At 42.0% G+C, this 12,058-nt stretch overlaps 1 protein-coding gene across 1 annotated transcript in view; it reads left to right on the forward strand.

Moving 5' to 3' along the window:
* ANK3 (ankyrin 3) overlaps positions 1-12,058 on the forward strand; it is a gene marked incomplete at its 5' end in the record, with an annotated part of 202,701 nt that overhangs the window by 183,985 nt on the left and 6,658 nt on the right. Inside the window, 2 exons of the mRNA XM_082052678.1 lie at positions 826-1,204; positions 4,498-4,596. Of these exons, the coding sequence (XP_081908804.1) occupies positions 826-1,204; positions 4,498-4,596 (478 nt within the window). The remainder of the gene's footprint in view (positions 1-825; positions 1,205-4,497; positions 4,597-12,058) is intronic.

The raw sequence follows: 12,058 nt of genomic DNA on the forward strand, positions 1-12,058 counted from the left end.
TTAAATAAGTAAAACAGATCAATTCTAGAAGTAAAAGGGCTTCCTGAAGAAGATAACCTATGAATTTCTAACTAGATGAATTCAATTTGCTGTCTTTCATAAGATATTTGCCAGAAAATAGCTATAGTATTTTCTGTGTACAGTTGTAGTGCTTATTTAAAAGCAAGAAAAAAAAAAAAGAAGAAGAAAGCCATGCATCAGAAGTGCAAGTTAAGCCTGTCCATAGGTAATGTGAGGCAAAACTTTGGTCAGCTTTCTAGCTTGTAGTAACCTCCCTCGCCTGTGGCTTTGTGTTTTATTGAAACTCTGTACTGTCTAAGGATTTATTTTTAGATGCCAACGTTTTTTAAAAGCCATGACTTATCTGGAGTACAGCTATTGTAGTTTGGTGGTAAAAATAACATTAATTATTTGGTCATTACCGGTAATTGCATGGTAGCAGATACTTTCATCACCTCCTTGGCTAGAGAACAGGTTAAAGACTTAGTGCCTCAGGGATTTGTCTCTTGGTTATACAAGGGAAATGATAGGTTTTGTGTATTTTTCTTTCTCATTTTCCTTCCCTTCCCCCCAAGTGAAAGGGGATTAATAGAAAACATTTGGCCTTATTTCTAGTGTTTCACTATATTCTAGGTTCTTCTGAAAAGACACCGTGATGCAGAGGACAGGGCTATTAAATAGATTGATGTTTGCAAGCTGAATTTAGAATTTTCCTTTTTCTGAAACACATGTGCTCAGAATGAAGGCTCAGTAAGAGGGTTGGTGCTTTGACTTTCTGTGTGTGATTTAAGCATTGAATGGCTGTCTATTCTCTTTTTCTTGTAGCTCGGACCAATGTAAGGATTCTGTTACCTCATATGTCAAAGGAGAAGCAGGGAAGCCGGAAACAAATGGAAGCCTCTCTGAATCCACAGCAGAGGCAAAAACTAAATCCTACATTCAGGAATCTTTAAATGATGTGGGAAAACAGAGTGACAAAGAAGCCCTGAAAACAAAGCCCCAAATTTCAGCTGGTACTGATGAGCAAACATTATCATCAACAGCATATCAGAAATCTTTGGAAGAGACTAGCAAGCCAACAACAGAAGGCAGCAAAACATCTGTGCCTGTCAGTGTGAAGAAGATGGGCTGGAGTACTTCAGAGGATGGCAAGCCAAGAACAAGCATCCAAGAGGAGGAGGGAGTAGTAATGTCTGAACAGAAGGTACAGTATGTCTTGTAATTATTAACTGTGTGAGCGGTCCCTATTGCTTGACATATTGCTTGACATAATTTTTGTAAGACTTGTAATGTTGTTTGTGACAGGTTTTGTTTTGGTTTTTTTTCATCATTTTTATGCCTTTTCTATTCACTGCTAAATTAAGAAAGCTGGATGTTAGTGGAAATTTATATTCTGCAGTGTGAACAGAATGAGATGGAGCTCAAGGCAGGCAGGGGAGCCAAGCAGGGCTCCTGAGCCCTGGAAAAGGTTAGAGCAGCTTCTGGGATTGCCATCCTGCATTACTGCAGAACAAGCCTTTTCTCTGCCCTGACATACCACCTGTGCAAACAGAGCCAAACAGCTCAGCTGTTCTCCATCTGCTTCCAGGAAGGGGATGCCACTGGTTTCTGTTCTTTTTTGTGACATTGAAGGGAGCAAAGAGACATAGGGACTCTTCAGCGCCTGCACTACTCCTTGTCCCCAACACCCCCTGCATTTTTTTTATTCTGTTAAATTGCAGAAAAATAAATTTGGGGTAGTATTTGATCTCCTCCTTAAGTTTTTTGTTTCATGGCCTCATTCATCCCAACTCAAGAAGGCATCCAGCCAAGGGGAATCAAAAGATTTCCAAATGTGTAAAGCACTGTTCCAGGTGGCGGTTCTTTCTTAAAATACTGCATAGGGGCTCCCCTTCATTTCTGCCTTGCCTGGCTTGCACATCCTTAACTGCAAAACCTCAGTTATAAATTTGTTTTCTGAAGATGAAGATTTTAATAGCTCTCTCAGTGGCTTATATTTATTTCTCAGAAGCTTAAAAGTGAAGTTGGTTCAAAGAATGGCTTATAGCCCTGCAGCTGCGTGTATCTGACACCCCAGCAGTGGGCGGGTTGCCACGGAATAGGCCACAGGGGCGGCAGGGAACCAGACAGAAATTGCAGTTTCTTCTGTATTCCTCTCTCTGCTGAGATTGTCTTTTCCTGGGTATAATACAGGAAGAGATCATACCTTCTGGAAGCGAGGTATTTCAGCAGAATTGCTTCTAAATTATATAGTACTTTTTTTTTTTATTGTAGCACAGTAAAAAAGTTGACTGTGGTTGCCTGCAATACATCATTCAGGTTTGAATTACTTAATTCTAAACTATTCTTTTGATTATACAACCCAGAGTTCTTTTATTAGATGTTAACGTAATCAGTCTCAGCAGTTATGCAGCATATGATTGTTATTACCTTGTTATTAGTTCGTGATACAGTTGAAGCAGCGACAATCTTTCCTAATGTTTGCTAATTACTGGAATACTTAAAAAATGTAAGTAAGAGCCTTCTGCAAAGGCAGCTAAAGGCAGATGGCAGAGTTCCTTTAGTGCTGGTAGGCTTTGGGGCAGACCTCAGGCTGATATCATGCTCAGTTTAAACACGGGGATCGATCCACACTAAAGGTGCTGAGGGTGTGTAACAGTGCTGCACTTTCCCCTCTGGATTCCCCTCAGCGAGAAGGTAAGTTGCCATCCACTTCTGTGTGCTCTTTGCTTTGGGATATCCAATCTTTACTGGGAAGAAAAAGCACATACTTTTCTTATGTGTGCTTTTTGCACTATTTTTTCTTTATAGGTAAGGAGTGATAATCTTATATTCTAAGTAACAGGTCTTTTTATAAACATGATCTTGAATGAACTGGTATCAGCAGATAATATCATTTCTAAACATGGATCTCTCACAAAGCCTGAAGAGGTAACAAACTAGTGTGTGTTAGAATGACAACGAGAATTGCTTCTAATACCTTGTTGATATTCCTTCAATAATATCTTCTAATCTAATTTGAAGTCAATAGTTTAATTACTAGTACAGTACAATGAATGGTGAGACACTTCATGTGCTGTCATGAAAACAGAAAGGGGATTACAACTGCAGTCTTTCTGCAAGGTGTTCTTCAGAAATGTTGCATAAAGAGAAAAGTATGGAAGAAACATAGATAGACATCTGTGGAAAGAAAGGGCAAATAAAATTACTTCCCACGTAAGAGATATTTTCGAGGGTCCATTGGGGCAGAGCTAAGAAGCAATGGGCATCCACCTGCAGGGTGAGGGCTGACACACAGTTTGCACAAAGATAAAAAACTCAGACAACTGATATCGGGCTTCTGCTTGCTGACATGGATGACACAAATTGTTGGTCTCATCCCAAGTCCACGTAAATGCCCAAAAGTTTACAAAAGCAGTGTGGTGACAGCGGGTAGGCCACATAATTCTCTATGAATGCTCGAGCATCAGATTCCAGTGATCTTTTTAAATGAGAGGAGCACAGCACAGTTGTTCTGTTATCCCAAAGAGGTAGATGTCCACTGCATGGCTGAGGTGACTCCCAGTGTCAGAATTCCATCAGCCACTTGAAACTATTTATTAAAAATAATGTTTCCTCCAAAACTTCCATGCCCTCTGAGACTCTTCTCCTGCTTCCTGTTACTTCTTCAGGATAGGGTTTGCTTATAATTTTTTGTATATATATTTGGCCGGTGTCAGAGGACAACAGGAGACTTTACACGTGGATCAATATTGTCATCCTGCCCCAAAAGCTTTTTGTTATATGGTCCTTTTTTTTTTTCTTCCTTCACCCACCTATGCCTACTCTTATTTTACACATTATTTCTGAGAAATGCTTCTTGTTTGGGATGCCTTGGGCCAGATTCAAAAAAAGAAACAGAAATGCACTTGAAAATAGCAGAATGATTATACGTCGCACTAGGATTCTGCTACTCAAAAGTAGATAAATACTGACTAGGAAAAAGCCATTTACATGGAGAAGTAATTAAAAAGGCTTATTTGCAATCATCTTTGTGGAGGTGCTCCACTGAATCCTTCTGTGTGACTGTTGCCTGTCTTTGTAAGGGAATTCACTTCCCATACCTTGTGGATCCATACAATTTTTTTGAAACATTCATTTTTGAGGAGAAAAACACAAGCACTTATGACAAGCTTTCTTTGTACACAAAATTTTTGACAACAATGTAAGGTTTAGAAGTTCTGCAGGTCAGATGCATTCCAAATACCATTTTCTAAGACTTAAGAGTTGCTAAGATATTCTATACCTGATATACTTACCAAGCTACAGCAAGCAGAGAAGAAAAAAGGCCTCCTCCCACAATATATTTTAAGAGCAAAACTGCGAGTCATTATGTACATAATAGAGACAGGAAAAGCACACTGTCCGTGATAACCTCTGTGTTCTTCTCCGAGTCCTGATCAGAATGTTCTGTCTTGCAAGTGCGCTGTTCAAATCTACTAAAACTGCATTTATTAGGAATGTAGTGACAGTGACAGTGAGATTGAAAGTGATTCAAGCTCAGATGAAGAGCAGAGAATTACTACAAGAGTTTACAGACGGCGGTTGATTCTGAAGGTATTTTTGTGATTCGCATTCCTGAGGTGGTGTTGGCATGGCCGTGGATTTGGACTGCTGTGTGAGAATGGCGGGTTTGGCATACTAGAGTCCCTCTGGTAGTGTGCTTTTCATTGCCAGTACATATTTATAACCAAATGCTAGGTAGCCTTTCCTTGCTTAACCCAGAGGTTCATAGTTGTCTTCTGCTAGAAGACAACTGTGCTGCATGGCATGTTGTATCCTTTGCTGCCACTGCTCTGCATGGCATCTTAAAGGCTATAGCTAGATGCAGTATGTTGGTTTAAAGTAGAGCAAAGTGAATTGCAGACAGATAGAGGTGAACTTTTTAAAAAATTTTATTTTCTTTAAAAAAAGAAAAAGAAAAAAATACCTAAATTATCAGGTAAATAATTGCAGGAATGTACATGGGTAGGATATTGGACAGTATGAGCCATGTACTCTGGTTGAAACTTGTGGTTCTAAGTGCTTAATGTGTTCTGGAAAACCTTCTCAAAACAACAGGTGATCTTTATTTAAAGCCTACAAAACTTCATAAGTGTCTTTGCAGTGCCTTCAGTAGGCTTTATTTAGTATATTTATTTACAGCACAACATGCTTTATATACTGAGAGCAATGACAGAATCACATAAATAATTGCATTTGCCCTCAAGTTTTTTTCTTGTATAGTCATATAGTACGGCATTATTCACCTGCAGCATATAGCATATGAAAATAATTCTGGATCAGAATCCATTATGTTAATCTCTCAGTAGCTTACAGGATTTATAAGATTCTTATTAGATAATCATGTAGTCAAGCCGTGGAAAAAGACAGTCAGCCACCTCAGTGCTATGACAGCACTAGCTCTCTTTGCCTAAGATGTAATTGTTACTTTAGGACCGATTCACGATGCTCTGATTGCGCATCTCTATATTGCTGTTATTTCCATGCTTTGTGAAAAAGATTATGCATACAGACACTGCACCTCTTGTGTAATGTGGAGAGCAGATAGGCTGCTCTGCACAGCTGCTGATCTGTCCAAGAGACAGACACTTTTGGAAGAGGCAGGATGACACTTCTGACTGTCTTCACCCTGAATTTCTTCAGTATACCAGTCATGCTCCTGTACAAGACAAGGCACTTCTGTTATTTTCTGATGATTTATGGCTGCTTTTTTGTCTTCTGCTCTGCATCTCAATACAAGCTTAGAACAAGAAAAATTTTCAAAGCAGTGATCATCAGGCCTTTTAGTGAAAGAGTTTAATAGTGGAAACAACAATTCCAACAGGTGTATTTTGATCACGTAAAGTTCATGAAATAGTGCTATGAAGTGGAAGAATCAAGCTTTAACATTGGTAGGGTTCTGGACTTTTAATTTCTGCATGTTCCTGGGAGCAGAGGTTCAGACTGGGTGAATGGCAATCACTGTGAGGGCAGGCACAAGCTGAGGAGAAGCTTTTCATGCAGGGAAGCGGTCCTGGGATCCAATGCTCAGAGGCACACAGAGCAACTCTCTCAGTATACTGGCTGAAAATCACTCTGCTGTTTGTGCTACATGGCCCTGAGCGCGGTGGGAGCATCAGGCTGTCACCTGCCGGTGCCCAAGTTCCTGGCCCATGGGTGCTGTGCCCGACCCGCAGCCCCACTCCGCAGCTGGCACCAAGCGGGGCTGGCATCACTTGCATGGAGTAGTAGCGAGAAAGGAATGAGCCTCTCCTCCTCCTGTGTTTTCGGAAACTGCTGGCTAGCCAAACAGTTGTTAAGGGGCAATGCAGAGTAGGAGACAAGGACATTTTCCCCTCCAGCTCTCTAGTCCCCCTCGCAGCAAGCCCACTCTACACTGATGATGGAATGCCCCCAGGCTTTTCTGCAGTCATGCCTGGACCAGGAGAGTATTTACCCTAAACTGTCTTATGGTTCCTTAGAGCCAGGCCTGGAAATCTTTGTTGAGTTGGCATTCTCTGGAATAAAAAAATGGTCTGAACATCTGAAAAACTTGGGCACAGGCTTCATAAATGGATGGCAGTGTTGTGCCCCTGCCGTGAGCCCTCTTTGCCAGCTTGTGCCAGCAGCAGGAGTTGGGGAGGGGATGAGGGTCCGCTTCGATCCTCCGCTGGACAGAGCTCCGCATGGGGTCTGCGTTGTTTTACCACAGCATAATTCATTACTGTCTGCCCTATATTCGTTACTGTTGCATTAAAAGCAACAGAGGCACTCATGTAGCCTGCAGGGATGAAGTTTGGTAATGCCAAAACCTTGAGGATAAATTGAGACCTGTGGAAAGAAAGGCTTTGCTGTGTGCCTCCACAGCTACTGTTGGGGCTGAATTGCTTCATTACCTTTGTTCTTCCTTCCCAACTTGTTTTTCCTTTCAGTGCCATTCTGCATTATTGCTAACACTATTATTTCCGTTTAACTGCTACCTTAGCTCTCTGTCCTGGCCCAAATATGGAGAAAGGCTTTTCTCTCCCCCGGAGGTATTTTCCCAGCAATCCGAGAGCTGAGTCCTGTCAAGTGTTCAGCACTCTTGAGCACATTCCCATGGGATTTAGCACTTCAGAGGGCTGAGCCCATAAAACCAGACAAGCAAGGACTGATGCCCATTTCCACATGTAATAGGATCGTATTCTAACCTCAAGGTAGTGCAGATGTTTTTGGTTTTGCTTCCTTTCCCTTCTTCTGTTCACATGGTGGATTGATGGGATGGGGCATTGCAAAATAAATGGGTTTTTATGGTAGTGCAGGAATGTGAGCAATTAGCACACAAGGGAAAAATAAGAGTGCTGCCACAATGTGCACATTCAGAGCCTGATCCAAAGCTCCTTTTATTCAGTCATGGCAGAAATCAGTGTCTAATTTTTCATGCGTTTTGGGAGGTTGTTAAATCTTTCATGGGTACAAACTTTGGGCAAAAACTGTTTAGTAAGGCTCTTGCCAAAAGGTTTATGGTAGAATTTTGTAATGGAAAATAAAATAGATTTCTAAGCAGGGGTTATTCAAATCTGATGTAATTTTGTATCTTTTACTTTTATTATTTCTTGCAAATTTATATTAAAGATTTGTCTCTTTCCATATATTTTGCCCATGAAAGCCCCCATTACTGATTGAGGATGGTTTGGTTCAGCCTGCACTGGAGGAGTGGCATGGGAGCCTGAGCAGCAGTCAGTCAAAACTAGAACCAGCAGCTTTCATGATCTTATTATTCAGAGGAGACTTATTTATGGAAAGGAAAAATGTGGCCGTGCTGTAGGTGAGAAGAACTGAGGGCCTGTGCCCCACATAAGTCACAAGGGAAGCATTTCCATTTGTGTATTCAGCTGGGCGCAGCCTCTCTGCCGCAGTCCCTGCCAGGCTGGGAGAGCTGCAGAATCGCCTGTAAGTGCCCTTGCCCCAGGAGGGATGGGCCGGGATGGAGCTGCTGGCCTCAGTAAGATAACACAGAAGTTAATTAAGACACAGACTACAAGTGCTGTTATAAGGTCTGTTCATTTTGTTGTCCTCCACGCAACAAGCAACAGACCTTTTGACCCAGCTCCCAGTATTGGACTGTATACTCTGTTTCATTTATGGCACCATTTCCTTTCAGATCTCCTTGGTTTGCCTGTCTGCCTGTTGGTTTGGTATTTCTCACCCCCCACCCCCCCCCCCCAACTATGGCTTTAGCAATACATCTGCAAACAAGCAGGTACAGACTCGGCACAGGCACAGAGAGTGAGTCGTGGCATCTGATTAACAAGGTCTCCCCGAACAGGCAGAACTCACTAATGAAAATTACCTTAAAGAAAGATGTTTGTTCCTACTGCCACAGAGGCTTGAGGAGACGGAGGCGCAGCTGCTGGTTATGCATTACAAGAATGTGATCTCGAGACTGAAAGGATGTCTTGATGGTGGTGTAGGCTAGTAAGGGGAGAGGTCTGAGTGCTCTGTACAGCTCCTGTTCCCATTGCAGCATTGTCCCGATCTTTGACAAAATTAAACATTTAGGAACTTTCCATCTTGCTTATTTCTGTCTGCTTTTAAATTCCTTTCAGTCTGTCTAGGTAAGAGACATCCAGCCATACCCTTTTTCTTCACTGTTACAACACTAGATTTATAGGAGGAATAAAAGGGACTATTATCCCTTTAGTAACAAAACAAACACGAAAGAAAACCAGAGCTCTCGACAAATCTGCAGTGAACTTTGGCACAATGCTGCAGCACTGACTGTATAACTCCATTTATCTGCAGGTCCCTGGGAACACCCATAATCTGCAAATAACTATTAAGAAAATCAGTGGAGCTGGCAGGAGACTTTAAGGAAGCTGCTTTTTGCTTCTCCTGCCCTGGAGAGCAGCAAAGAGAGGGATACCAGTTGGTTTTGGCAGGACTACACTCCAATGAGCAGGGTGACATTAAAGGACTCTGCTTTGCAAAGCTTCCTGGCATGTTCTGGGACTGAGGCTTGCAGAGTGCAGCCTTTGTGTGGTTTAGTCCCAGGGATATAACCGAGCTTCCAGTAATCACAGTATTAAGTTTTCTCCCTGCCTTCCTAAAGCTCTTGGTATTGTGACAGTGATTTCAGCTGGTCAAGGGTAAAATGAAGCCACCATTAGTATGATGCAGCAGAAAGAATTTTATTCTTTAGCTCTGACGCAGATGCACCAGCTTTGTGTTAAAAAAACAGCTTTTGTTGACAAGGTCATCTAATGTGCCACTCTAACCCAAAGCTGGTTTGAGATCTGGCAAGTAAAACTGCCAGTGGGTAAGGTGGTGGGGTTTTTTTGTTTTGTTCTTGGTTTTTTTCCTAGCAAACATTTGTCTTTATAACTGCATAGGATTAGAAATGTCAGTAAATCAGATCTACCTCCTGCCAATTCTGAGCCCTCCTGCAATTTGTTTAACTACCCACCAGGAAGAGAATTGTGAAAGCTGGACTTCATGCCTGCTGACTGCTGAGTATTCACAGCGTTTATCCTTAAACTGTGCTTAAAGGAGCATGTAGCTAATTAAAAAGCAAGACTCACAACACCTTTAAAACTGCATTTTCTTCCAAGAGACATCCCTCAGTGCATCAACACATTTTTCATTCTAAAGCTGAGCACTAACATATTTTAAGGAATAACCTTGCTCATAGTGGCAGTGAGGAGTCAAAGGACCAGTACAGGCAAGCAGTATTGGCGTGCCAGGTAGTCTGGTGACCTTGCTACTGGCCATGTCATTTTATTTCTGTTTTTCATGGCTTTTACTGTAGTGGCTTTGGAGAGCCTATCCATGAGAGGGAACCTCTCCATACGTCTGTGCTCCGTGGCGTGGGAGGGACATCTCCTGTCCCTTAGGACACCATGTGGGAACCTACTGGGGAGTCTCTGAGCCCATGGGTGGAGGGCCAGGAAAGAAACTACGGTTAGTTCCCCATCTGCTGTGCTTCTGATTAAAGTATTAAGTCTCCAGGATTGGTATTTCCCCCCTGTTAATTGTGGCTAGGAAACCCCAAAGGTTTCAGTTCCCAAAACCTTTGCCCAGTCATTGTTCCCCTCCCACAGCAGCAGCCCCTGTGCTGTTCTCATTTCTGCTATCTGGTTCATGAGAAAGGAAGGGGCAGGCTGCAGGACTCAGATCTGCTCACCGGGGGGGGGTCAACCTCTTCCTTCCCTCCTGCACGTAGCCTGACATCAGTACTTAGGCAGGTGTGTCATTTCTCCTTTCCGTGACCCCTCAGCAGAGTCCTCTGGGGGATGAATTGTATGAGCCCAGCCCAGGCTCCATCTAAATGCTTCAGCAGCCATTTGTTCTGGCGTGTTTCTTGGAGGGTGCCAGTGTTCCCAGGCTTGGGGACCTCAGCCAGGTCCCTTCAGCCCAACATATATCTCAGACACATGACCTCATCTTTACATCTATATGCAGTGATGCCTGCCTGGCTGTGGAGCCTGCCCTTCTCTTCATGATGCTTCCTGAAGCATCAACGTTCAACAAGTTGTACGGTTTATATATAGTGAAAGCGTGGGGGAAAAGACATACAAAATGTCCAAAGCTGCTTGGTTACTTAATTGTCAAGTAATAATTTTGCTACAGGTTTCAATACAAAATAAGCAAAAATTCTGCACTTCTGAATAATGACAAATGCTGAGGGGGCTGCGATCTGCTCTCCAGGGCTCCCCTCTGGCTTCTGCTGCCCTGCTACAGAGAGGAAAATGGCAAAGTCTGGATATAGAAAAGACCAAAAATGGCTTGTAAACAAAAGGAAAGGTTTATTTGGTTTAGAGCTTAGAAACAGCATACAAATTTGATGTTATAATGTACATATTGAAAAAGCTGCATTTGTAGGGAAAATGGTTAAAAAAAAATAGACATGGCATCGCTGTATTTGTTCACTATGAAGCAGTGCCAAAAGCTTGTGTAGACAACTATGTAGCATACAGATCAAAGTAAATAGCAAATATATTTGACCTGTGCTGTTTAGTACACGGAAACATCATGAAAGCTTGATCTTGAGCAGTAATAATCTCATTTCAAATGTTATTTTGTTGTTAATATCGATCTTACATGTTTTATACCATGTTTCTTTCTGCTTCCTCCCTCTAGTTGCCATTTTTTCCATAGCAGGTTGAGGGTGAGGAGAGAAGAAAAGTTTTAAGGAAATTTTTGGTTTTTTGTTTAAAGGGTTATTCATTTGCCTGTGGAAATTTGTCATATGTAGGCCGGCTACATTATGATTAGACTTGTTTTATTTATATAAAATAAATAAGCGCAGGTGATGGGTATTTTTTAAGCACCTGGGTTTGGAAACCTGACTTTATGATGCAAAATTATCACAGTTCTTCTGGAACATAAGTTCATGACTGCCAGCTTGCCTTAGACTCTAAAGTAATGTCATTTATTTATAATTTGAGCAATAATTCCTGTAGTGGTATTAAGTTACTAGCATAGCAGTTAGGAAATTGCTCTTACATTCGTTTACGCTGGTCCTATAAATCACTGGTGCCACAAGCAGCAATGGCTGGAGTGTGTCCGATCTCAGTAAGTTGTGCCCCAGGCTACCGAGGCTCCTCAGCAAGCGTTACTATGTGTCACGTAAGAGACCTTTCTCCGTTTTGTAAATGCTCAGAAGTTTTGTCTTTTGTGCGTGTCTTTAAGATCTTGTGTTTAGCAAGTTATTAACAGAGCTGTCTTTTTAAAATCCCATATCTCCCCCACCTTATTGTGGTGTTAGACCATGTTTCTGGGTGTGCTGGTCTCTGGGAAGCTGTGAAATGGATGTCGGATTAGAGATTATATTGTCACGAATTTGTGCCTCCATCTCATAGGACTCACACTGACCGCAAGATGATTTGTTGCCCAGAGAGCTTCATGTCATGAATTAGTTAATAAAAGCAATGTGCTAGAAGTTCACTACAGGCTTTAAGGACACATTCTGTAGAAAAAATGTGCAGGTATTGGCATGCTAAATGAGCAAGGCTTTCATACTACGTGTGTGACATAAAGCAAACTGTTACATAAAGTT

The sequence above is a fragment of the Streptopelia decaocto genome, assembly GCF_964273445.1.
Source record: "Streptopelia decaocto genome assembly, chromosome: 5".
Classification (NCBI taxonomy): Eukaryota; Metazoa; Chordata; class Aves; order Columbiformes; family Columbidae; genus Streptopelia; species Streptopelia decaocto.